Source organism: Cavia porcellus, unplaced genomic scaffold (assembly GCF_034190915.1).
Source record: "Cavia porcellus strain 051 isolate PalLab524CR breed Dunkin Hartley unplaced genomic scaffold, mCavPor4.1 scaffold_6, whole genome shotgun sequence".
Taxonomy (NCBI): Eukaryota; Metazoa; Chordata; class Mammalia; order Rodentia; family Caviidae; genus Cavia; species Cavia porcellus.
The window spans coordinates 93,074,299-93,101,082 of NW_026947489.1; the positions used below are offsets into that span (position 1 = coordinate 93,074,299).

The 26,784-nt window shown below is 49.9% G+C and overlaps 1 protein-coding gene across 3 annotated transcripts; it reads right to left on the bottom strand.

The window, feature by feature from the left end:
• Positions 1–7,379: 7,379 nt before the first annotated feature.
• Smarce1 (SWI/SNF related, matrix associated, actin dependent regulator of chromatin, subfamily e, member 1) lies at positions 7,380–23,411 on the bottom strand. Of its 3 annotated transcripts, XM_063251513.1 has the most exons (11): positions 23,271–23,411; positions 21,514–21,565; positions 21,294–21,337; positions 18,411–18,515; positions 14,363–14,443; positions 13,546–13,677; positions 13,188–13,359; positions 11,277–11,449; positions 10,812–10,913; positions 9,984–10,194; positions 7,380–8,447 (listed from the first exon to the last, which is right to left on the bottom strand). In XM_063251513.1, exons 2-11 carry the CDS (start codon positions 21,518–21,520, stop codon positions 8,239–8,241), a joined length of 1,236 nt encoding a protein of 411 aa, XP_063107583.1. In that variant the 5' UTR covers positions 21,521–21,565; positions 23,271–23,411; the 3' UTR covers positions 7,380–8,238. The 3 variants fall into 3 exon arrangements, with proteins under 3 accessions (XP_063107583.1, XP_063107584.1, XP_063107585.1); XM_063251514.1 differs by lacking the exon at positions 18,411–18,515; XM_063251515.1 differs by lacking the exons at positions 18,411–18,515; positions 21,294–21,337.
• Between the last annotated feature and the right edge of the window lie 3,373 nt (positions 23,412–26,784).

Consider the following 26,784-nt stretch of genomic DNA (forward strand, 5'->3'; position numbering starts at 1 on the left):
GGCACCCTGATCGCTGCCCTTTTTTTCTCACAGCCCCGCCAGGAAACGGATACTGCAGCAGTTTTTCCCCTCGTGCAAATGAGAAAACTGATAACCAAACTCAAACCACAAACTGTACCAGAACTTGTGTTCTTAATCTAAGCTCTTCAGCACGATTCTCCGTGTGCCCAGTCTCCTCCCTTACGGGCCAGGTCGGGCCAGTTTTGCTTCAGGAGGGCTCAGAAGAAGCTCAGCCCTGGGTGCGGGTTACAGGTGGTTCGGGACGTCTGAGAACACTGCTGAGGACAAGATCACCGGAGAGCCACCATATTTCCCTAAAATAAGCCCTAACCAGAAGATACTCAGCCTTGAACACTGTAGGCCATAAATGCTGGCCCCAGGAAGATGGGCTCACCGCACGCTGAAGATTAAACTCGTATCTCTTATCATGCACTAGACTAAAACTGAAATGGATCAAAGATCTAAATACAAAAACAGAAACATCTGATTTTCCGGAAGCTAAAGAGGTAAAACGTAGGTGTTGGCAGAGACTTTATGAACAAAACCCCAGTGGCACAAAACTATTACAAAGAATTGACACCTGGGGTCACATTAAGCTAAAAAGCTCTGCACAGCCAAAGAAAACACCAAACATGTAAAGTGACAATCCATAGAAGAGGAGAGTCCCACCAGCTACTCCTCGGACACAGGACTAACATCTAGAATGCATAAAGAACTAAAAAAAAATCACACTCTCCTTAAATGTAAAGATCTGTTCCAAAAATGGACACTTGAAATGAATAGGCGTTTCTCAGATGCAGAACAAGGTGGAAATAAACATATGGATAAAGCTCACCATCGCTGGCCATTTGAGAAGTGAAAATTAAAACAGCACTGAGATCCGTCTCACTTGAGGGAGATTGGCTGCCATTGAGGGATCCCCCAACAGCAAATGCTGGCAGGGATGTGGGGGCGAGAGGACCCCTTCTCCTCCGCTGGTGGGAGTGTAGGCTGGTGCAAGCACTGTGGAAATTAGTAGGGGGGGATCCGCAAAAACTGGGACTAGAGGTTCCGTTTGACCCAGCTATTCCTCTTCCTGGGTGTTCTACCATGTGTTAAAGGCATCCCACTGAGAGTTAAAAGCGTCAGAGCACAGTGATACATACACACTCATGTTCACAGCAGCAAAGTTTATTAACAGCTAAATCTTTTAAATATCTCATAGCCCATCAGAAGATGAGCAGGTGAAGGAAATCCGGCACTTACCTATGATGGCGTACTACTCTGCCATAAAGAAGGATAAACTTAAGTCGTCCCGAGACCGTAATCTTCAGTGACATGGATCGGACACCCAGGTTTAAATGTTGCACTGCTCCTCTTGGGTGAGAAATCCAAAGAGTAAAAGAGGGACACAGTGGGAAACAGATATCAGGAGGCAGGAAGAATATGTTCAAATGGGAAGGCAAACGAGAAGGGGCAAGGAAGGGAAAAGAAAACAGAGAATGGAAGGGAGAAGGGGGAAAAATCTTGTGTAAATGGGGCAGGAAGGAAGGCACTGAGGGAGGGGAAGACCTGAGATGCATCGGGTCCGAGGACCAGTTCTCTGTGCTGAGTGTGAGCCGTGTGTATGACAACGATGTACTGAGCACAGTATAAAGTTTTCATTTTATTTTATTTTTTGTCTTTTTGAGATAGGCTCTCGCTGTGCAGTGCAGTCTATCACCCAGGCTGGTCTTGAACTTTAGGTATCCTCCTGCCTCAGCCTCCTGAGTGCTGGGATAGTTTTTAAAAAAGCAAAAAAAAAAAAAAAAAAAGAACCCACACACCAAAACCCCAAAGCCAGCTCCATGCAACCTGTCCTTGCCTCACCTGCCTGTGCTGCTCAAGGCTCAGCGACTGCTGCTTGGTGAGGCAGATGTGACGCGACAGGGGAAGCGATGGCCTCTGGGGGTGCAGGGCGCATGCCCAGAGGCCAGGGGGTCTGGTGAAGCTGGGAGGCACCCTGGATCCCATCCATCCGGTGTCAGACCTTCGTGAAATCTCTGATTCTCTGTCAGGGCAAGGTTCTCTGTCTGGCAAGGTTCCCCATAGTTCACAGCTCGGCAGGAAACCACAGCAAGTGTGAAAGGCAAACAAGACCGAGCAGCAGCGCGTCCTCCCAAGCCAAGTTGTCTGCTTTCAGTCGTGGTGTATCATCTCTGTGTGGGGTGCTCGCAGGGAAGGACGGGGTTCATCTGAGAGTTCTCTGGGAACACACATCTCCGTAACAAGAGCCCTGATCGCCCTGTGGACTCTCTGGTCCAGAATCTTTTGGATTATTCAACCACAGGGATGAAATCTCATCTTTAGTCTCCTGTCACTTAGTTCTTTCCTAGGAAAAAAAATCAATGAAGGCCCAAGATTATAAACACAGATTGTTGCTGGATGTGTTGGTGCACGCCTGTCATCCCAGCACTCGGGAGGCTGAGGCAGGAGGATCATTGTGAGTTTGAGACCAGCCTGGGCTACAAAGTGAGCTCAAGGCCAGCCTGAACTGCACACACGCGCGCACACACACACACACACACACACACACACACACACTTTTTACTGGTAAACTGATCCACTCTGATATTAACTCCAGGAATTTGAAAATCCATAAAAATACTGGGACATATACTAAGTGTTCAGCAGCTTTTATTACTTATGGGATGATCATGGAAATAACTTCCACTAATCTGCACATGGGTCACAACCTACAGTTGACCCAGGAACAGTTTCTGAGAAGATGACTATCCAGCCACTCCAGCACTAGGAAATACAGCTTTACATCACGTGGTCTTTTCCAGTGGGTACTGGCCAGCAGGACACAGGGTACCGGAGATGATCTGGGGTGGCGGGTGGACCTTTTATATGAGTTCTTTAAAGCAGCATGTATTTAAGATGCCGTGGTACAGCACTGTTGTAATCCCAGCACTAGGGAGGCTGAGGCAGGAGGGTCACTGTGCGTTCAGGCCAGCCTGGGCTACATAGTGGGCTACCCTGTCTCAAAGAACAAAACCAAACAATAAAAAGTAGCATGTTTTTAAACATAAGCATAATGCCTAAATATTTGTGTTCAGGATTTTTTTTTCTGACAGAAGACAACAGTTTTACATTTATGCTGATATAAAGTTTCCCTGTAAAATAAAAAGGAATAGAAGGCACTGATAATTCAGAGAAAACGGTGACATAATAATAACACCGGTGTTACCAGAAAAGGTGAAAACCAGGATGACGGCATGCATGTGGCCCCGCTCGGGGAGAAGCACTGGGTTAAGGAATGACCCTGCCCTCTCCTCATTTTGGTTGGTGTGGAAAATCCACCAGCATCGGTCTCTTGGGCTCGGGTCTGCATGCAGTAGTGAACCCTCGAGGTGCATGCACTGGAGATGGCTCAGGGCAAGCCACTCAGTGCAGATGGTTTCTGAGGTCTGGAGATGTGGTGCTTTGATTAAGCGCGAGGCATGGGCGGAGCTCTGATTTGACCATATTAGAGAAGATAGTGCTTTCTAGTGGTCTAGACCTCAGAAATCAGAAGGTGAAACCCTCTTTTGCCTCAGCTCACCAAGAGGGGAGACAGGGTGGGTGGGGAGGGCGGGGAGACACTGAATTCCAGGAGAAGGAAGTGGACCTCCAGGTGTTTTGAAATACTTAAAAGATCTTTTTTTTTTTTTTTTTTTTTTGTCTTTTTGAGGCAGGCTCTCGCTATGCAGTTCAGGCTGGCCTTGAGCTCACTTTGTAGCCCAGGCTGGTCTCGAACTCACAATGATCCTCCTGCCTCAGCCTCCCAAGTGCTGGGATTACAGGCATGAGCCACCACGCCCGAAGAGGATGGCATTTATCTCTGTGCCCGAAGAGGATGGCATTTATCTCTGTGTCTTCGGGGCGTGTAAACAGGAGGCCACAGGATAGGAAGTCAGACCATAGACTAACTGAAGGAAACACTTTTAGTTAATGAAGGAAGGAATGAACTGCCTTGAGAGGCCAGGCTCCCTGTTGCCAGAGTAGTGTTTATTTCAGCAGGGGGCATCTAGGGACACACAGCTGGGTCTCTGTGGGAGGTATCTGACTTGAAGTCCTCTGTCCTCCCCAGGGTCCAGAGTCCAGGGCCAGACCTTCCTGCCTTTTAGCAGCTCCTCCAATGGTATCTTCGTATTACTGTTTTGGTTTTACCTATCTCCCTACCCTTTGGGAATTTCCCCTCCCTCCACAAACACACTGCACTCCTAAACACACCCACCACACTTTTTGGTACTAAAGGGAACTGTCTGTCCACCACAGTGCACTTTAAAATGAGGCTACTGGGTACTTAATAGTTTGGAGTTTGCGTTTAACCAGGCGTTGTAAAGAACCAGTGGGCCTGTCCGTCAGTCTGGGAAACCTCAACTTCCATCATTTCACATCTGGAGAGCTCCTAAGAGCTTACACTTGGGGAACATAACATAGAATTATTACTCTGAACCTCGCGAAATGGTCACTCTTACAGGTAAAAACCTACACTGGCCACTTCCTGTTGTACTCTATTTAAAAAACAGGGCCCCATGATGAAAAATGGGGCAAGACCCCAAGATGACAAACGGAGCAAGACGTCTTTTTTAAAAGAAGCGCTTTTATTTAGCTGGCCCAGCGACACAGTGCAGATGGAATTTGCAAAGCTGTGCAACTGCGTTAGAGTTTTGACTGATTTTTATAGTTCATTTATGATTAGCTCATTGATCATTAAGTACATAGTGATGAGAAACAGAAATAAGGTGGGCCTTTGTTGCCCTTTGCTTGAGGTCAGAGGCATTTCCCAGTGGGTGGTTAGCCAATTCATAGCCCTTGGTCTGCCAATTCCAGGAACATTTGTCTCTAGTGAAGGGAACAATGGTTGACATAGCATCATTTGTCTCTTACAAGGGGAACAAAAGTTGACATAGCACACAGGTCACTAAGGTAGGGGGGGATGACGCATTACAGAACAGCAGAACGAAGCGGTCAGTTAATTTATAACTATGTGGTTGGTGCTTGGTTACTAGGGTAATGAGCTCAGTACAGAATGACAATATTACTAATAACTATCTTTTTAAGTAACTATTTTTGTTAATTATCTTTTAATCAATTTTTTTAATTTTTAGCACCTTAGTATAACACTTTCTATGGTCCAAACCACATAACAGCAAGACACTTAGAAACAGTCTGAAGATGACAAGACTCAGCACTTTCTACCAGGCTCCGGGCTTCCCTGACTGTACTGATCAAGGCCCATCGCCATCTCAGGCCACCAAGATACTGCACAGCAGGATTTCTTCTGACAGGGCGCTGCTGTCCTCGGCTATCAGGCAGGGGTTATTTTCCATCTGCAAAGACGCTATGCCCTTTAATGTGCTAATTATGAAGGCATCACTGTTATTCTTAGAAGGCCTTGCCTAGTGGTGACATACAACAAGATAAAGTGGGCACGCAGGGGCTGAAACCCGAGGGGAGCCCGCCTGGGTGTGGCGCTGGGCCCTGGGAAGGGGAGTTATTCCTGAAATGAGAATTTGAGATAGTACAATCCCAGCTTCATTTCCTGCTCGCATGAAAAACTGAAGCTTCCTCTAACTGCAGGCTGAGGAGTTCCACATGGTTAGTGCCCGGGGGTGATGTCCTGGGGCAGCACCTAAGTGCAAGGATAAAAGGAGCACTGTGGCAGCGCTGGACCTCAGCAGGTCACCGTGGAGATCCTGAAACTCCTTTCCAGCTTCCTGCCACACACCAGTCTCACGCCTGTGGTAAAATGGGATTGCTCCTGCTTACCTCTCCCTGGCTATTGGTGCGGGTCCCCTTCCAAGCAGCACATCCCTAGGTGATTTCATTGTCCCACGAACATCATGGAGTGCACCCTCCCACACCTAGGTGCTCCCACCCCTGCATGCCCAGACTCCATGGCGAACCTCCCTCTGCCACACGTGTGCCATGGGTTTGCCACCACTGCCTGCAGCTCCTGGGAGGCCAGGCAGCAGGGAGCCTGACTGCGCTGTCCTGCAGGGACCTGGAATGCGATGCTAAGCACTTGTGTCTGCACTCAGGAGAGGCACAGTAAAGAGTCTAGGTGACGGGAATTTTGAAAATTCCATTACAGTCTTTCAGGACCATGTCGTGAGGGAGGTTCCACAGTGGCCCGAGCACTGTGTTAAGACTGCAAGGGATCAGGTATCCCAGGAATCAAAGAAAAACGTAAGGGGGGCCTGGGGATACAGCTCAGCACCACAGCACCTGCCTGGCAAACTCCTGGTTGTGAGTTTGATTCCTGGTACATATAAACGAACAAACAAATAAATAAAAAGATAAACGGTGGGGGACAGGGGCAGGTGGATGACCCTTGGGTAAAGTTAGGAATTTGAAATTTCCGGGAGAAAACGGAAGGACCGTAAGAGGATTCCCTTGTCCGATTTGTTAAAAATCAATAAAATGTAAAACCTCCATTTGTGCATTCCCATTCAAAGGCACTAAAAATCACAGAAGTTGCTCAATCCATTTGAGAGTTGAAAACAGGCCCAGGGTTGAAGCTACTTGCCCAGGACCTGTGGGAGGTATAAAGAGAAAAAAACATCAAAGGCCTTTATCAAATCCTTTTCAGACTAAGAGCCATCCACGTTTGTGTGCAGCCGTCCAAGAAAGGAGGCTTCTAACTGCATCATCCCGAGATTAAACGCTGTCCTGTCCCGTCTGATCTACGGGGTCCTCCAGTGACAGCTGTGCCCACACAGCCCAGGCAGGCTCGGGCTAGACTCCACCTAAGTTGCTTCCCCAGCACCAGCTGGGCCAGCTCAGCCAGGGAAGGCCCCCTGTCCTGAGACTTTGGCACTGCAGTAACCAACGTCCCTTCACCACTTCCACCCGCTGCCTCACAGCTCTGCCCCCCAGAGGCTGCCCACGTGCCAGGGCAGAGCTGGTGCAGGTTCTCAGAAACGGACCTATTTGTCTTCTCAGATTACAGCGAACTGGGAAGGAGGTAACAGGGTGTGTTCCGCCCAGCCCCAGGCCCCTTCTGCTCCTCTCAGGACTGGACAGGGTCAGTCACTAACAGCACCATGTGCACAAGGGTCCAGCCAGGCAGGCCAGGTACACCATTCCCTCTTTGTAATCTCAGCTTGTTTTTACTACGATGGTGTGAGGTTTTATCAGCACTGTGCTGATATGTAAACCTTCCCTCCCCAACCTCTACACGTAATGGGACTGTCATGTTAACACGTGGATCTGTGATGGCAGCATCAGATGTTTTGGGAAGATAGGGTGAGCTGCAAATTCCCCATACGCCCTGTGGTTGGTCCGCCCCCTCACCGGCTCAGAGACAAAGCCATGTGCCCGTCCTGCTTACAAACACACAACGCACTGAAAACACTGAGACCATTCGCTTTGTTTTCTCTATTTATTACGTTTGGACCTTTAAGAAACATAGACTGTCAGACCACTTTGCAGTACAAATCTACTCTAGTCTTCAGGAGGCACACACATTACAAACTATCTCACGTCTAGTCTCAAGACTTTATTGAGTTTTTATCAAAAAGGTCGGCTCTGACCTAAGGGCCTGAGCCTTGAGGTTTGCGTGTTTTGAGAACTGTAAGACAGTTTCACACGGACGAACCGAGTTCGCAGCTGCTTTTCTTCGGCAGTGGGCTCCTTGTTCTGCAGCTCTTTAGTCCGTTCTGAAAAGCCCCACTCCTCAGGACACCTGTCATCTACTCTCTTTGGAAAACCTGGGTAAAAGAAACACCCTCCCCTCCCCATACAATGGGGATGAAGTTATCAGGTGCATCCAGGATGAAACAGAGCAGGGCACGGGCCACAGTGTGTGCGAGCTGTGTTCCTGGAGCTCCTGCGCCAGGGACAGACCCCGAGTCTGCATCTGGGCCAGTTCCACCTGGGGCATGGCGCGGGAGGGTGACGCCACCAGAGGGAGGGGAACACACACACGGTAGGGGACAGGGAGCCCGGCCTGGCTGGGCTGGGCCAGTTTAAAGCTATGGCTTTGGGCAGCACCGAGTGAGTGGGACAGGCAGGCACCCTGGCCTGGACTCAGGGCCCTCGGCCACCGGCCAGGCGAGAGACCACAGGGCAGCACGTCCTCACAGCGCGGGGACGGGAAGCCTTTGGTGGTGCGAGGTGTGACACGGACAAGACAAAAATTAATACACGGACCACGGAACACCGTTAAAACCGGAAAACTTTGTTTTTTCATTTAAAAAAGCGTTAGGACCCTAACCAAGGTGACATTCATGCCTTCTTCTCATCATCCGGGAGGGGGTCTGTGGGGGGCTCCTCCACGGTGGCGCCGTTGCTCTCCGAGCCGGTGCTGCTGTCGCTGGTCCCCTCCTCCGCCAGGCTGTCCACGCCCTCCTGGCCGCTCTCCTTGTCCTCGGGCGTGGATGTGCCTGCCTCGCCATTTTGCTGGCTCTCTGTGGCCTCTTCCAGGTGCGTCTCCTCTGCAACCACATGCAGGTCACTGTCAGTTCCAAGGGACACACCGACCCTGTGCTCACAGCACACAGCCATGCTGTGGCCCAGGGCAGCCACTGGCCAGCCACGTGACCAAGCGACGCCAGCAGTGACTGTGGAGACTGGGGAACCTTTACACGCACCTGGGAAGGTCCAGGGTATGCAAAGCTACTTCTTGGCTCTAAGTTTCTCAAACTTAAACACAGACCAAACCTTTCCGGGAAAATTTAGCTGCTGAACTGAGATGTGCTACAAGGATACTATACACAAAGGATGTCAAAGACTTGAGAAAACAAAAGACTAGTCATTTAAAAGTGTTGATTAGCTGGCCTTGATGGTGCACACCTGTCACATAGCACTAGGGAGGCTAGGGCAGGAGGACTGCTGTGAGTTTGAGGCCAGCCCAGGCTACAAAGTGAACTCAAGCCCAGCCTGAATTGCATAGACTATAGAGACTATCTCGAAAAGCCAAAAAAAAAAAAAAAAAAAAAAAAAAAAAAAAAAAAAAGCTAACATGGTGAATATTTAGGATATACCACATTAAACAAAATACTAAAACTAATTTCACTTATTCCACCTAACTTAATGTTACTAGCAAAAAAGCTGTAATTATACATATGACTTAGAGTCTATTTCTGTTGAGACCGCTCTCTTGCAGTACTCTGGATTAGCTGAGAAAAAGCAGGTGTGGAAACAACATGGAGTCACAATTCTGGGATCTCTGCTGAAAGTCACGCTGGGTTGCTTCCTATGAGAACCTAAGAGCACCCAGCTTCTCCTGGGGCCCCCCTGGGGCCTTCAGAGCCGGGCACAGAGGCAGAGCAGGGCGGAGGGCACTGCTTGGGCTTTGGAACCACGAAGGCTGGGGCTGCACTTTCAAGTTCTCGCTTCCACCACAGAAAAGGAGTTGGGCCTGCAAACGTGGGGCAGCAGAGCTCATGGAGATGGGCAGGCTCCGGCGACGGCACTCAGCACCGAGGGTCTGAACCTGGGGTGCTGAGTCTCAAGCTGAGGAACCACGGCAGGGCCAGTGTGCCACCCATGGCTGTCACTGACCATCACCCTTGGCCTCAGTCCTTCGCACATGGAATGCCCGCCACCCACCTTGGAGGGCACATCTGGGACAGGGCGGGCGGCCTTCAGGGCCCTTAGCCAGCCCACTGGGCTGTGCTGCTGTGGCCTGCAGGCAGCCACGTCTGCTGTGGTAAGGACAGTGCACCAGGCCAAGCTGGCGGCTCTGCTGCCAGAGCCATCTGGGAGTCACGCTGTCCCCACCAGGCCTGCTGGGGAGGGCACCTGCAGCAGGTAAGCCCTGAGCGGGGCCAGCCAGGGAGTGGAGCCTGCCTGAGCTCCACTCTTACGCCCCGAAGAGTAACACAGAACAGGGAATGCTAACACCGTGGTGTTTGGCACCAGTGCCCAGAGGGAGGGGGGTGAGGCTCCCATAGAGGAGCCCAGCTCAGCAACAGCCTCACTCCAGGGGCTGGACGGGCACCAAGAGGGCGGCCCGAGGCCCCACCTACCCGTCTCCATCGGGACGCCCTCCTCATCCTTCTTCTCTTCAGCTTTGCTGGCTGCCTGCTCCTCCTCGGGGGCTAGGCTGCCCTGGCCTCGCTCTGCCTGCTCGGCCACCTCCTTCTCCCGCTCCTCCTGCCGCTTGCGGGCCTGCTCCTCCGCCTGGGCGATCTCTGCGGCGATCTTCTCCATGTCCACCTCCACCTTCAGCCCGCACAGCTGAGGGTGGGAAACAAAGGAGACGCTGACCTCAGCCACGCTCTCGCCTGAGCGCTCCAGACCAGAGGGGCGCTCCCAGGTAGGTCTTCTCACCCACAGCACGTGCGTGTGCGCGCATACACACACACAGAAGGGGGGTGGAGGTGGGGTGGTGGTAGTGGTGTGGGCAGGACCAGGAAGTGGCCCCGGGAACTGGGACATGACAGTGAGGTCACAGGGTGGGTGGTGAGGCAGTGCCAGGAGCCAGCACTGAACACATAGCTTCTGAGCTGTATTTCTGGTACCACACGCCAGGTGTCACACATGGTGCCAGCCGAATTCAAACAGTCTGATGAGTGAACTCTAGTAAAGAAAAAATAACTAATGGCCATACAGGAGTTTAAAAAGTTTGAGTTCTCTAGCACATATGGGCCTGGCCATGTATACATGGTATTACATTTAAAACTTATTTGTAATTTTTCCAAAAACTGGGAATACTTTAATAAAGTGGAAGTGTTACAGGTTGGACAGTGGACCTGACTCTGCTTCAAAGTGAGCAGGAGAAATAAAAACGCTGCTCAGGAGAAAGGACATGGATAGTGCAGGTAACAGGCCTGGGGTGGGGTGCAGGTCGGTACCCGTTTCAGCTCGTTGTTGAACGAGTCCGTGCTCTCCAGAAACTTCCTCTTCTTTTCCTGGTGTCGCTCCTCTATTTGGAGGAGCTCGGCCTCCAGCTTCCGCTGTAAGACACATGGTCAGATCTCAGCACCACTCAGCTGCCCTGCAGCCAGCGTCAGACAGCACAGCAGCCTTAATCCACACCGGCAAGTGCGCTTTTAACTGAGATCACGCGCTCCTAGCGCAGCCACAATCTCAAAAACGCAGCTCGGGACACACACGGGTAGCTGTGCCTGACAAGAGTGCTGTTCTGGGTGGCTCTGCAGGGAAAGGGGCTTAGTGGAACAGCTGAGGGGCACTTGGTCCTGACGCACCCTCAGTGACAAGGCTGTCGCCACTGCTCACAACAAACATACTAAGATACCCCACAGCGCCTCCCCGGCCTCCCAGGCATGCTTTCCCGCCATCAGTGCTGGATGCCCTACCTGGTGGACCATGAGGGACTGGACCTGGCGCTTGAGGACCTGCATTCTTGCTGTGGTGACAACGGAGCGGACGTCAGGCACCACGCTCTCACTGAGAATTTCGCTGATGAGGCGGTGGTTTCTCTGGAATCGGGCGGTGGCCGTGTGCTTCATGGAAAAGCCATCGTCGTAATCTGGAATGGATGAGATGAGCGGCATGGCGGCACCGCAAGCAGGCATGCCCAATGACAGCGAGAAATCAATGGGCATGGTGGCTCCTAGTGGAGCCAGCCAAGGGCAGGATGCACTCCTGGGGGTTGACTTTAGAATTGGGGGTGGGGGTGTGACTGTGATTCTGAGAACGCCACGTGCCCGGCAGAGGCCTGAAGTGCTCAGCAACCCTGAATGGCATGACATGTGTGCTGGGGCAGCGTTTGAGATGTGTGATCTTCCTGTTTGCAAAATTGATGCCCTCCGGCAGGACTCAGGTCCCCAGGCAGCACCGACATTTCACTAGATTAAAGTGCCAGGAAGACTGGGAGTAATTTTACAGGAAGGAGGAATCTGGGATTCCCACATACTCCCTGTTTTTGTCCTCTCACACAGTCGGGAGCAGTGCACGTGAGTGTCTGCACCAGGGTTTGCAACCTTGCCCTCTGCTCCACCACTGCCCTCGGTTTCCCCACGTGCTTTGCGTACTTGGTAACGACGTGTTGCCGCCTTCTTACTGTCCCCAGGTGACTGCACTCTCAAATGGGGGTCTCTTAAGGATCCTCAGGAAAAGGGGGTGCGTCTGAGCCCTGCTCTGCAGAGCCCCGGCCTGGAGGAAGCTCAGGACCCAAAGTCACCCTGATGCTGGCACCTGGCTGCCCCTTTGTAACCAGCTGACAGAAGGGCCTCTCTTAACAACACCCCAGGTACAGTCCGAGCCCGTTTCTTAGTCAGTCTCTTCATTCCTTTACAATTTCACACTTTTTAAAAATTATTTTGGTAGTTTTAGGGATTGAACCAAAGGTCTTCACACTGATCTATACCGTTTTTTTTTTTAAAAAAAATTTAAGGCAAGGCCTTGCTAAGATACTGAATCGCCTAGGCTGGTCTTGACCTTGGGGTCCTCCTGTTTCAGCCTCCAGAGTGCTGGGATTAACAGTATTATCCTCACGCCTGGAAAGCTCCCGGCTAACAGTGGCCATGGCACGGGCCTGTGCTGCAGGACTGCATCCTCCTTCCAGTCTGTGCACCTCTCCCATCCCGGTTACCACAGAGGAGCCTGCGCCTGCACACGCAGAGACTGCAGTGCTGCTGGCCCTGCTGCTCCCTATGCTTCTCCTCCTGAACTCCTCGCTGCGCTGGTCCGTCCCGTCCCACTGTTAACCAGAGCACTCTTCTGCATCTCGGCCACTCCTACAGCATGTTCACTTTTCCCTCTTCTAACCCACAATTTATTCACATCTTTAAGGACGGGCTCCTCCTTCAGAGCCACCCCGAACATCTCCTGTGTCCCTTCCAAGCCCCGCTCAGCCCCCACCTTTCCCGCACCACAGCAGTGCAGAGAACAGGCTGGCAGTGTGGCTGCTCCTCCTTGGTGTGGCTGCTGGGGACTCCCGGCTCACTGTGAGGATCCGCGCTCCTGCACTCTGGGAGCCGGGGTATATGTTCCCAGAGGGCCCGAGAATGAAATGACGTCTGCTAAACCAGTTTTCACCACTTTCTTGAATGAAAACAATGTCTTTCTCTCATGGGAAAGTCACATACAAATCTCACGATGCTCAAATGCACTGGCCTGTGCTTTTCTACTTATGAAACAGCCAAAGTGTAGCCTTGTGCTCTTAGGGGAGGAGGGAAAAGAGAGGGGGAGGAGGGAGAAGAGGAGGGAGGAGGAAGCAGGAGGAGGGGGAGGAAGGAGGAAGGAGGTGGAGGCGCCCCGCTCACCGTCGGGATCCTCTGCGGGCTGGATGCTCATGTAGGGCTCGCCCTTCTCCATGCGCGACTGCCTCTGCCGGCTCTCCTCCTCCAGCGCCGCCTCAGCGCGGCTCTTGGCGTTGATGTAGGCCAGATATGCGGGGGAGTTGTGATAGGCCTTCATAGATTCATTGTACTCTATCTGAAACCCAAGGTTGGCGGCAGGCGTCAGCACTGCGCCCCGCCTCGACTGTCCCGGGACTGGGACCCTGTGTACATAGCAGTGGCAGTGCGGCCTTGGCTTTCGGAGGGGGTCTCAGGTTTCCTGATAACGTTCACGCAGAGGCCCTTCCCACTTGACTCCTGCCACCCCGTGGCCCCACCCTACCTTTTCTGCCTCGTATTCGTTTAAATACTCTTGTTTCTCTTCATCAGTGAGATCTCGCCACATGCCACCAATGATCTTGCCGATCTCCCACAACTTCAGGTCAGGGTTGGAAGCCTTTACTTGGTCCCAGACCTTCAAAGGAAACAGGTGAAACTTCAGTACCGCTGCTCAGCATGTGGACATTCACAGATACTTAACAGAAATTTCTAGATGTAGCAGCAGGGGGACATCGGATTTCTCCTCGGCTGGCTTCAAGGTGAGCAGGAGCTAGCTGACCCCATTCTGCCTCCATGTGCCTGGACTGTTTGCTTGAGACCGGACCTCTCTATGTTGTCCAGGCTGGCCCTGAACACTCAGGCTGACGTTACCCTCCTGCCTCGGCCTCCCCAGCGCTGGGACTATATGCACACTCTTGAAACAAGGTCAGCAGACAGGCTACAGTTGGTAAGTTCAAGGGGTTTGGGAAAACACTTGACAGCGTAACATAATTCTCCATCGTACTGCCAAATACACAAGCAACGTGAGGACCGACATTTAACAACTTTTAAAACAGTGGTTAAAGGCCTCTTCCTTTTAATAAAGACATTGGCTATGTGTTTTGTGTATCATAGATTCATTGCCAAACAGATCTGGAAAATTCCAGGAGCAGTTAGGAGGTGGGAGCTACCACACAGCTACTGTTTCCAGGCTGTCCCCAACCCGCAGGGCGCAGCACCCCTTAGTGCCCCGGAGCCTCCCCTCTCCCTTTGCTGGGGCCGTGTGCCTCCCGCACCGGAGCGCTGCCGTCTGCAGGGTCCCGGCCCTCACCGGCGCCTACCTTTCTGCTGTACCTCATGTAGGGCATCAGCGGCTTATCTGGTGGCTTGGGGGGCTTTGGAATCGTAATACCAGAGGATGCCTACGAGAGAGTGAAACAAGTTCGTTACTCCACTGCAAGCTCTCCGGCAGCAGCCTCAAAGAGTCCCTTAAAACATCCTATCGCGTCTTTCTTCTACGCGTCCTCGAGACCAAGACTCTTATATTTCCTCCATGGAAAACAGCTAGCACTGTGAATTCAGAAACGTTCACACCACAGGAAAGCGACTCTCAGCACGCGGCTTTGGGGTCTGTGGGGCGGTTTACCACCTCTGCTCTGACACCTGGCTGCAAGGACAGACGCAGAGTCACGGAAGCACCGCGCCCGGGCCAGGGACAGGGCATCAGCTGCGCTCCACATACAGTCAACCCTTGATTATGTGCAGCGCGACCCCACCACCCTCGCACACTCACACGCCCACGCTGGGGAGCGCACTCCACGGCACTCTCAGTAGTGACCTGCCCCAGGCTCTGCCTGTCACGTAGCCCCTGGGACACAGCTGCAGGCAGGGCTCGGTGAGCCCGTCACACAGCTTTGGCTTTGAAAAAGACAAAAAAGGAAAGACGGGATGCACTGGAAAGAGACAGGAAACAGGAGGAGACCCTAAAACACCTCTTAAAAAGGTGAGGAGAAAGTGGGTAAGAGAAAATAAGGAAGGGACCACGACGGGGGAAGAATCAGTCCCTTGGCTCCAGGTAGGGGACAAGGGACAGGGGACATGAGACAGTGTCTGCCTTCTGGGCCCTTCCAGTCCCTGGCTGCCTCGAGCTCTGTGCCTTCCACACTCCAGGAGGGACCCGTGGCAAGAAAATCAAAAGACAAGGCACCAGGTCCCCTCGAAAGAGGACGGAGGTGACTGCCCCCTTCCCTCTGCAGCTACTGTGGCCAGGTCCAGGTTCCTCACGTCACTCTCCTAGGCTGGGACTCGGGGACCAGCGTGCACTCCCCTTCCACTGCAGTCTACAAACACTGGGAAACACCTCTACTCCTCCCCAGAGTCCTGGTGGCCATACGGGAACAGCATCCTCTCCCCACTCCTAGCCTGTGGCGGGCGAAGGGAGCCTGCACCAGGTCCCGGTCTCCTAGGAAAGGGCAAGTCCAACAGGGCCAGTGGATGCCATCGAATCACAGCAGGAGGTCACCAACGTTTGAGAGAAGTGCTGGGAAAGCAGACTCCATGCAGGCCCTGTACTGACCTCCATGATGCCACAGCGTGGGCCCCAGCTACAGGTGGCTGACCACTGTGAACTAGGTTTTAAAAAAACTAAGAGGTAAAGAATTCTAAAATGTTTATGTGCTTAAGTTTTAGGTACAAATTTAAACACTTTAAAAGCAGAATACAGCCCTATTTCCCCCAAAATCACACTTTATAGTGGGGCACAGTGGCACACCTGTCATCCCAGCACTCAGGAGGCTGAGGCAGGAAGATTGCAAGGTTTTCAAGGCCAGTCTGAATCACAGGGTGAGACTGTGTCCAAAAAAAAAAAAAAAAAAGAATCACATTTTATAGCATTAATGTGCTTATTTCCCCTTTTTTCTCCAAAAGAAGGGACACAAATCACTACATACTGAGGTCACAGTTTCATGACTGACCAGTAATTTACAACCGCAAAAACTAAAGGCAATGCCCCCCACCCCACATCCAGAACAATAAGCCAGACGATGCTGGGGGTGTCACTGAGTTATAGCTCAGACAGGTGTCTGCAGCATCCCCACCCTTGACAGGAGCATGAGGGTGCCTAGCAGGCGAACTTCCCACACAGCCCCTGACCCTGAGAAGCTGTGGCCAGGTCTGCTCCAGGAGGGGCTGAGTTTCCCTCCCAAGCCACTTTCTCTGTAGGAGCAAGACCTGAACTCAGGACCTCGTGCTTGCAGGCAGGTGCTGAGCCACTGAGCCGAATCTCCAGCCCTAAAGCTGCTTTCTCTGCTGTGATCAGAAGTCCAGTTTTACCCTCCACTCCTCCTCATCTTGATTTTCTGCACCCAATTTGCAGCAAGTCGGGGAGAAAACCAATCACTGCACCTGTCTACAATGAGCCCTCTGAGTGAGGCTGTGGAGTTGGACAGGGCCTGCCCTGGGCTGTGCCTTCTCGGCTCCCTACCTCTTTGCTCTGTGAGGTCTCACTCAAGGGTTTTCCCAAGAGAGACTTTTCATTGAGGTAGGCAAACAGGCTGATCCCTTAGGACACCTGTACTTAGGGGCACCGTATTCATCAAGTGAAGAACTGACGGAGAAGGAACTGCAACATGCGGCTGTCACACTTGGTCCCTAGACTGTCACCTGGCTGCAACATAAAATGTTTATTTTTCTGAAAACCATCCAAGCTCCTGCTCAGGCTTCCTCAGACAGCACCGCCAGCAGGACTACACTGGCCCCACATAATGCGTAACAGGGCTCATCTTACAGTGAGACTGAGACTCAGAACCTGGAACCCCAACAGCTCAGAGGTTTACAGTGGCTCTGACGACACGTCAAGCCGAGCTCAGGGGACAGTAAGAGAGAGAAAACCACTGCAAAGAACCCAAACACAGAACACCCTGGGGCCAGTCTCCCCTAGACTGCCCTGCTCACTGCACTTGGTGTGCTCCAGATAGGGTGGAAAGGGGAAAGGGAGGAGGAGCCCACCACAGCAGCAGGAAACCCCACGAAGAGGAAAACGCTCATACTCACACGCATACACCCCGAAGCCAAGTTATCCAGGAGCGCAGTTTCCATTCCCAGCCCCTCAACACAGATAATCAAGAGCTGACTGTATAGAGCTATGCGATTAAGCAGCTCATGGACTGCCCGTGAGAAGTGAAGGCATTAACTGGGTGACCCGAAAGTGGTTCTGCTCAGTTTGAGCTGAGGCGCTTTTTATTGCTGGGTAACCTGCCCCCCACACTTGTGAAGCAACACACTTAGGCCGGGGAAACACGTACTGATGCACATAAACCCGTATGCATTCTGAAATGCATACACCACCACGCTGTGGCAGGTTTCCCCAGATACCATGAAATATGCATGGCACAGAAAACTCGGTATGCTCATGAGGTACGAATTATGCAGAACGATGAAAACTTTAGACAAACAGAACCTATCAAGTTAAGCAGTGTGCTTACCAAGATAGACACAATTTGATAGCTACGAGCTTTAGCTGTGTGTGCTGACTACAGGGTGAGAGGGTTTTCCCAAGTTGCGTTAATCGAAGGCACTTATTTATTATTTATAAACACAGCACACAAAAACCAGGTGTTAAAAAGTCTACAGCCATTCTGGGTTGTATATATTTTCACCAAACCACATTCTAGTGCAGCTAGGCATTTGACTTTTGGATTTATTTTCATTTGTTACCTCAATTTCCTTGGAGTTTAGGATAATTCTAAAATAAAAACTTTAAAGTATACCATCCAATTTTGATTATGAAACATCTGGCAGTACGGACTAGAAATGTTTTTCTGGTTGTACATATCTAGTCTGACGCTTCAAATTAATTTTATCCATTTTTATACTATAATTCTTTGTAGCGACATTTTCATTTTCAACTGGGGAGAAGTAAGACTTGGTTAGAAGGTCAACTATTAAATCCAAAAGACAAATAACTGTGTGGCATAATTCAGATTGGCCGGCCAGCCCAACTCTTCCTAGTCCTGAAAAGGCCAGCTCTGAAAGCCAAGCCTTTCCTTGTGCCTCATGGCAGTCCCCTTAGAAACAGGAAAGATGCTCTTCACTTCGGAAATGATATTTAAACCGTCAGAAACTCTCAGCTTGTGCACTACCCACAGGAAAAGCAGTAGGTGCCCAAGGCTTCATCCCTTCTAACCACCAAGCAGAATAGAGTTTTTCTTCTGTATACATAGCCAAATCTTTTTTTCCAGTCTAAGACAGTACAATGGATGTTTAAATGCTTGAAAAGCCAGACTTAGGTTTTTCCAATGGCTGTGCTTATGATTCGAAAGGCCCTAACTCTGGAGGCATCTCCGGTTCATCCCAGTGGTTTGCTGGAGGTGTAATAGTTGATTCTCCTACCGTGACCCGGCTGTTGGTGCCGGGGTTCCCTCCCAGCCTGTAGTTGTTGTAGGCGAGATGACTGTATGGATTGTATCCCACAAACCCTGGTGTGCTGGGCATTTGCTGATGGAAACAAATGAGACAAAAACACGAATGAGAAATGAGCTCAAACGAGGAGAACACAGAAATGAAAATGATCTGCATATGGCATGCAAAAGCAACCTGAATTTCAACAAGCAATGATGTGTTGTAATAGGTTTTTTTTTCTTCATTGAGGAAACTACATTTTTTCTTTTGTTGAGAAATCAGTCTATAAGTGGTTTTTTTTCCCTCCTCCTTTTCGCAGGGGCTGGGGAGATCTGTGAATGTGAGTGCGTGTGGCTTGTTTTTTAAGGTTGGCAATACACTGAAGTATTCTGGGGTAGTCTATGGTCAGTAGTAGGACAGTAACTTTGCGATATATGACGTCTGAGGTCAGAAAGCTTCCAGTGTAATATGCTAAAAGTCTGAAAACACTACATGCAAAATGAAACATGACTTATTTGACAGCTATGTGGATGCCACCAATGTAGTCATCAAATAAAAACAAGAAATGAACCTGCTTTTCAAAAGACAGCCCTAAATCGTTTCATACAATGTGACGGATGAGAAAAGACTCAAACCAGGAGGCTAGGAGTCCTCAATAGAAAGAAATGTGTGTTGGAGTCAATGGATGTCACATACATGATTTCAAAACAAAGACTTGGAAGAAATGCGTGGAGTTCCTTCTGGGGCCCTCTCTGGTCTTTTTAACCCAGCCACTCTTATTTTATACACTTTCTTCCCACCTCTTCTTTGATCCACTTTTCACAGGTCACAGAGCAGTTTCTTCATCTAGCCCTGCCAGGACCTGCTTTTCTAGTCGGTAGACTTGAGCGTTCTTTTCCACCTAGCTCCCTCTCACCCTTCCAAAACACGACTGCTCGCTGCAGCAACACGATTCTTGGTTTCTGTGAATTATATGTTGCTATAATCACAAATGGGCTCTTATCTAACAGTGGCCTTGTGGATAATGTAAGGACATCCAACGTTCATGAAAATCAGGGCAAAGTGCACAAAAAGAATGTAGCAAAGGGAATTAAAAGTAGAGTAATTTTACCTAATGGAACGCACTGAAAATAATTGACAGTAATTTCATTTACATGCAATTAACAGTCCTGAATTGTATATACATTTAACACATCCCCATTAAGCTGTTACACAATAAATACAATTTCTGAGAACATGCTGCTATATGTATCTATATATCTATGTATCTATATATCTTAAGGTCCAAAAGACATTTCAAGCAGACAGCACTTTTAAGAGAAAAGACAACTGATCAATTTCTAGCCTATACAATAGGAAGACGCAAATTAAGCATATTTAGGTAGGCAAAACACAGATGAGGTATCAAAGGCACACAAGAAATGTATGTTACTTGGAGTGGTACAGCTGGGTGGTGGAGGAGGTGACGATGGCAGTGGTGGCAGAAGTAATGGAACAAAAAAGAAAAAAAAAGGAGGGGAGTAATCCACCCGGCACCTATTCTGGCAGGCATTCTCCTTCCTAGTCTTCTCTGTTCTGTGTTTTAGTGCGAAATTATGATACAGAAATGTGACTAAAAAAGACGAAAAAAAATTCCTTTCTAATATGAGAAGCTGGAAGGGGCTATGTGGTTTCTGAAATGTTTTAATCTCAACCAGGGCAAGTTGGTCCCTGGGAAGACAGTGCGAATCTGCCCAACTGGAGGCAACAATGGGCGCACCACAGGGGCTAAAGAAGTGGAAAAGTTATAACGGTCCCAAATGGGGGACTTGGTTACCGTTTGGAGGTCACTAGGGGAGCCACGCAGATGGAGCTAAAGAAGAAAACAAACCAAGCTGAGGACCTTAAGGTCTACTGGAATGAATTTTAAAGAGTGTATTAAATGAAATTCACCTGAAAACATGTTATACAGTATCTCTAAGGAAAAACAAATTATTGATAAATGAAATTAAAACATGTGTCTGACGGTTAGCAAATAAGTCTAGTTATCTAGTGTCGAAAACAGAAACAAGGACCTACTTAGTAATATGAAGTCGACTAGCCTGAAATTTAGGTGGTAGGGGGTACAGAAGGCAGCCCTAACAGCTATTAAAGTATTGATTTTTGTAGGATATGGTCTGTTTAGCAGCGTTTTTAAAAAATGAACTAAACAAAAAAAAAAAAAATCCCATAAAAACCTTTAAGGAAGTCATTTTGGCAAGGCCTAACTGTTTCTTTCAATCTGATTTGTGGGTTGGGCAATTATTTTCCATGCTGGTCAAGCTGGGTGAAAAAAGCCAATTCACAACTATTACTGAAACACTTTGAAATACATAAAAGTACCTGATGGGCTGGAACAAAATAGCAAGCTCTCACCCACAGATAAGGAAACCCTTACTTGAACAGCTTGAAAATATTTACAATGACTATAATTCTACAACTACAAATTTTATTGTTCAATATAAAATTTACATATATACAAGGTAGGAGTGAAAAATATAACCAGGTGAAGGTTAGGTTTAAAAACAAAATTAAAAAAAAAATGCCAGAATGAGCTTTCACTCGGTATCAACACCAACAGTGAAGATTAACAGAGAAGTGATCAACTTGGCACTTATTTCCCACTGAGAAAAAAGCAGGCAGATACAGGAGGCTGGAACTTCACAGTATGTTGTTTTAAAATGTTGGGGTTGGTTCAAGGTAAGATGCAGTTATTTTATTTAGTAGGAAGTGCTGTTTTTTTTTTTTTTTTTTTTTGCTGTAATTTGTCATCCTGTGGCTGTGATGATTGCGTGACTGTCACTGGAAGACATCTGGGTTTTTGGCTATTACATTAACAAGAAAATTAAAACTTACTGTTGCAGGAGCTGGGGTGGGAGGTGGGGCATAAGATGGTCTTTCTGTTTGAAAGAAAATAAATAACTTCTTGTAAACAACTGAGATATAATACTATGCAACAAAACTACCAATGGTCCTGTTTTGAAGAAAAAAAAAATGAGAGTATTTGGAATTCCCATTTGCTAGGGCATTAGTCTCTTATTAACACAGATTGATAAATAGAAAAATTGAAACTTACTTGACATTTTGGAAGATTAAGTTCTCAGTTCCTTAAGAATGAATCTGAGACACTAAAATAAAAAAAAGGAAAAAAAGGGAAAAAAAAGAGAATCAAAACTCAGCAAGCATAAAAGAATGGTTTCCTAAAGAATAGGGTAGTTTAACTAAATGAGTAAAATTACTTCACTGTTTTCTGCTCATAAATCAAGCCTTTTGCATATTTTAACTAGTTCTTATAGGTCATTTGGTTGATCAGAACTGAATGACTTAACAAATTACTGGGGATATTTAGAGTAATATTAGAAATGTATTTTTAGGCTTTTGCTCATGATCACAGTGCTACATCTTATATGGAAAACATTTTGCAGATGCCATGTAAACATTTACTCAGACTGATAAAAAAATAATGACAATAGAATGTGATGTATTATCAGAGTGACCCCAACAAGGCCTACCAGACACTGACAGCTACTCCCTGGGCAATAGCTCTATCTTGCTTTTGGGATAACAATTTCAGTGCTTTATTTTATTAAACACAGCAAAACATAACTGGTTTTGACAATGAACCTCACCTTCTATTAGAACCGGTAAACGGCTTCGGAAGTGCTGGGAATACATTTTGAGGCTATCTGGAGAACTCTTATCCTTCCTTTTCCAGCTCATTTCAAAGTTCCTCCGCGTCACTTTTGTGATAAATTACCTGGGCAGCTTACTGATCCCTTATTACCTGTATTCCTATTTAGTTTGCAAAGATCTACAGTAGTCTTTCTTGGAATTTGTAAATGTCAGGGAACCGGCATTTATTACCATGTTCCCGACACTGGTGAGCTGAGTTAATAAATCTGGTCCTAGTAGCACCAGCTGGCAGCATGGTACACATGAGAACCAGCTCCTTAAATTCATACTCATCACCAAAGCTAAGGTGGCAAGAGACAAAAATTCCTTACTTTTTAGAAAGAAGGCAAACACACTTCTGCAATCCCTTAAGTATTTTAACCCAACGTTTATGTCAACAAACATGCTCTTCTGCTTCTGCTTTGCATTCTAAGGAGCATCCCAGAGCCAGGAATAATAAAAACACTAGTGTGGAGTGAGTTTGTTTTCTCCAGGGAGCTGTCGACATCCGGTAGGCCTTGCTAGGGGCGGGAGTCCAGATGAAAACAGCTCGGAGCTCCCGGGACAGCGCACTTGATGGGTCGTCGTTTCCCGCGCCTGCTCTCCCGGGCTGCCCGATCGTCCACTGCGGACCCGTCCCCGGTGCCCAGCTCGAGAGCTCCGGACGCGTCCAGTGCAGACTTAGTTACCTGGGACCGGATGCCGCCGCGCTCAGGGCACGATCTGGCTCAGCCCGACCCCGCCACCTGTCACCCACCGACACCTACGCTGCGGCCCCACTTTAGAGACGATAAACCGGGTGTTGGGAAGCCGCGGGGCTCGGCTGCAGGCCGCCCGGCCCGGAAGTGCCCCGCGCTGGGGTCGCCCACCCGGGCCGCCACTCGTGGGTGCCTCGAATCCGCGCTCCAAGCCCCGCCGGGTCCCCAGGGCGCTCTCCGGGCCTAGTTGTGGGGGCACAGCTCCCCTTCCCCGGGCCTCCCGAGCTGGCGGCCCGCGCGGGGTGCGGGGTTCGGGATGCGCGGGGTCCCGGTCCACCCCAGGCTCCAGGCCGCAGCGCGCAGGCCCGGGCGGCGCCGGGGCCTTAGGAGGCCGCGCACCCCGCAGCCCGCGTCCCGCAGGCCGCTCCTCTTTCCAGCCGGCAGTGGTCCCGCCGTCACTCACCCGCGGGCCGCCGCGGCCGCCGCTCCGGGTCCGCGTCCTTTGTCCCGCGCTCGCCCCGCCCCTCGCGTCAGGTTCGCGTCCGCACTTTCCACGCGCGGCGACGCGGCGGCCCGGGCCGCGGACAGCGGGCAGGCGGCGGGGGCGCGGGCCGCTGGGCTCGCGGGCGCCTTGGCCTTTTTTCGTAAGGCCCCGCGGCTCCCTCTGACGGCCCCCGCGCGAGGCGCTGCTCCCTGCGCCGCAGATTCGTCACGGCGGAGGGCGGGGGCGCGAGACGCTTCCGGTCCTGGCGTCGCTCCCGGGGCCTCGTCCCCTCCCGCGCGCTTGTGCTGGGACCCAGTCGGCGGTGGAGCCACCGCCTCCGCCCTCCCTGACACCGCGCTCCGTGCCCCGCCGTGGGTCACCCCGTCCCAGCCCGCGCGGCGTGAAGGCCTTGGAGGCCCGACGGGCGCCCATTGCGCATGCTCCGAAGATATGGCCGACGCCGATCGGGGCCGAGGCCGAGGCCGATACCTACCGAACTGTTCCGAGGTCCTCCGAGCTCCTCCGCCGCGCTCGTGCCGCCGGGCCTGGGCGTCCCTGGAAGTCCGCGATACTAGGGCGAGGCACCTCTTTCTCCAGCTCCAATGTTGGACGCCTGGGAGCAGGGACGGCACGTCGAAGGGAGAGACTGCGGAGAGTTCGTGCAGCCTGCGGACGGGCCGAGCCAGGCTGGGAGTCGTGGGCGTGAAATTGGTTTGTTTAGAATAAAAGCGCCAGAAAGGTGAACCTGGAAGCCTCGGCAGGGGTCCAAAGCTGTTGCTTTTTTTTTTTTTTTTTTTTGGTCTTGTTGGGACAAGGACTCCCTATGCAGCCTTGAGCTCACTTGGTAGCCCAGGCTGGCCTCGAACTCTCAACGATCTTCCAGCCTCAGCCTCCCAAGTGCTGGGATGACAGGTGTGCATCACCACGCCCTGCCTTATAGCTTCTTGTTCCAGCTCTGTACAGCAAGCCCAGCCTGGTTTCTTCCAGGCAGGTTCTGGAGGACAGGAAGGAAGCACGCTGTGGGAAGCAGGTGGCACAAAAGTGGGTAAAAGGGAAAGAAGGGGATCTAATTGCAGCGATGACGCTGCCTGATCCGCTTTCTCAGTGCGTGTGGAGGCACAGGATGTGGAACCCAGGTCCTTGAGCATGCTGAGTGTGTTGGCATGCTGAGTGTCTCCCGAAGGTCCCCGTAAGTAACAGATCTCTCGGACTTACTTAAAACCACAACCTGCTCTCCACACTCCACTACCTGGTCACGGCTGGTGCTTTATTTCTTTTGCTTCTGGTCAGGATGAAAGCTCTCCGAAAGTGGAGACTTGATTGTTTGTTTGCTTGTTTGTTTTTTGGGAACAGGATCTCTGCAGTTAAGGCTGGCCTTGAACTCACTTTGTAGCCCAGGCTGGCCTCGAACTTGCAGCAATCCTCCTGCCTCAGCCTCCAGAAAGCTGGGATTGATATCTTGCACAGCGCCTCCTCTCTTGCAGGGGTTTGTTATTTGTGAAATAAAGGAACAAATGACTATCTCATTTTCCTCCTTTGGTTCTTCCTCTGCTTCTTAAGATTTGAAGAATTTAAAAAGCAAGAATATAAGCAAAAGATAATAGAAAAAAATAATCTCTTCCATGATCCTGAGGATACTAAAATTGAAGGGTAAAATACCTATGTGGATATGTCCGCTCTGCTTACAGAGTTTATTTCCCACAAAGCAAACACCAGGTGTGGAATTGTAATTTATCCCGGGAAAATGTAGTATGCAGCAATAATCGGTACCGATAAAGGTTCTTGGAAACCCTGGCTGACACAGACCTGGTGGTAAACTTCAGACACAGTTTCAGGCCCTGGAACTTTACCTTTCTTTTTGATACCAACGCCCCAAACAGGTGGCCACTTTCCCTCTCCGACATTGTGGTACTTTCTGTGTCTGGGGTTCTTTTTCTCCCAAGACAGGGAAGCCAGAACAAACCCGTGATCCCTCTGGGATCCCCAGCCCAGGTTCTGTCCATGGTTCTGTTCCAAGCTCTGTACTGCATGAAGAAACTGCTGAGGGAGGCAGAATTAGGGACAGAGAGGACTGTAGCTGGGAAGGAAAAGTAAAAAAGAGAAAACAGAGAGCAAGGGAAGGCCTGCACTCATAGGCCTGGTAACCTGTGAGTAAGCCCTGGAGCGGCGATCGTGAACCTTTCAGGGCCCAGTGTCCACGCTGCAGCCCATACCCACACAGACTTGTGAGGCTGAGGCAGGAGGATCATAGCAAGTTTGAGGCCAGCCTGGGCTACAAAGTGAGCGCAAGTCCAGCCTGACCAGCATGGTGAGACCCTCTCAAAAACAACAACAAAACCCACACTGCAATTGGGGCTGAAGACTCAGGTTCTAGTTTAGGAAAGACCAACTGTTACCAATGCTGGCTGCTATGTGCCTGCCAGCTCTGCTCTAGAAGGTTTACGACTGCTGTAAGCTTAAGCATGATTTTTATATGCTTTTCCATGCAGCGACTTTATCAGATTTGCAGAGAGGCCTGCAATTCAGTGAGGGTGTGGAACCAAACACGGAACCATTGGATTTGCTTGGAATAGGTTCTGTTACATCTTTTTCATCATTTTTGCCTCCTACAGCTAAGAAAGAGGGAAGACAGAGCTCTGCTTGAGTCAAAAAGCCTAATCAAGGACTGGGAATTCAGTGGCACAAGTGCCTGCTTAGCAAGCGTGAGGTCATGAGTTTGATCTTTGGTACCAGAAAAAACAAAAAGCCTAATCATAGGCAAAGTGCAGAAAAAGGAGAGGAGAGTTTGCACAGCTGTTTCTGTGAAAGCAGACAGCTACAATGAATATTCAATTTCCTTTTGGTTTTATGGACAGCTTCTCATTATGCAGTTCAGGCTGGTCTCAAACTCGAAGCAGTCCTCCTGCCTCAGCCTCCCAAGTGCTGGATGACAGCTGTGCACCACCAAACCTAATGTTAATATTGGGCTGGGGATTTAGCTTAGTGGCATAAGCGCCTGCCTTGCAAGCAGGTAGTTGTGAGTTCAATCCCCAGTACCGATAAAAACAAAAACAAAAACCTAATGTTAATATTTGATTTCTGTAAACAGCTGTGAAATGTTGGAGCCAGGTGGATTTTTCAGGACAGAGGGATTCACAATGTTTTATAGATATTGACAAAGTCTCTTGTGTGCTGTAACCCTCCAAATAACTAAAGATTCTGGATGTGGTTTTTTTTTTTTTTTTTTTTTTTTTTTTTTTTTTTTGTCTTTTTCGTTTTTATCGGTACCAGGGATCAAACTCATGACTGCCTGCTTGCAAGGCAGGCGCTTATGCCGCTGAGCTAAATCCCCAGCCCCCTGGATGTGGTTTTGGCACAAGTGTGACGAGGGGTACCTCTGGAGACCCAGGGTGTAGGTCCATCACCCATTAATGATTTCCAGGCTCTGATTGTTTTTTAAGCAAGATGATGGAACCCAGGGCTTCACATACAAGAGGCTAACAAACACCCTGCC

Excerpts from the sequence above, each read along its gene's own strand:
- Smarce1 (XM_063251513.1), bottom strand. Across the intron at positions 18,516-21,293 it reads CCACCCCAGCTCCTGCAACA|CAAATGCCCAGCACACCAGG; the intron begins GTAAGTTTTAAT and ends TGTTTCCATCAG. Across the intron at positions 11,450-13,187 it reads GCCCGCAGAGGATCCCGACG|ATTACGACGATGGCTTTTCC; the intron begins GTGAGCGGGGCG and ends CATCCATTCCAG.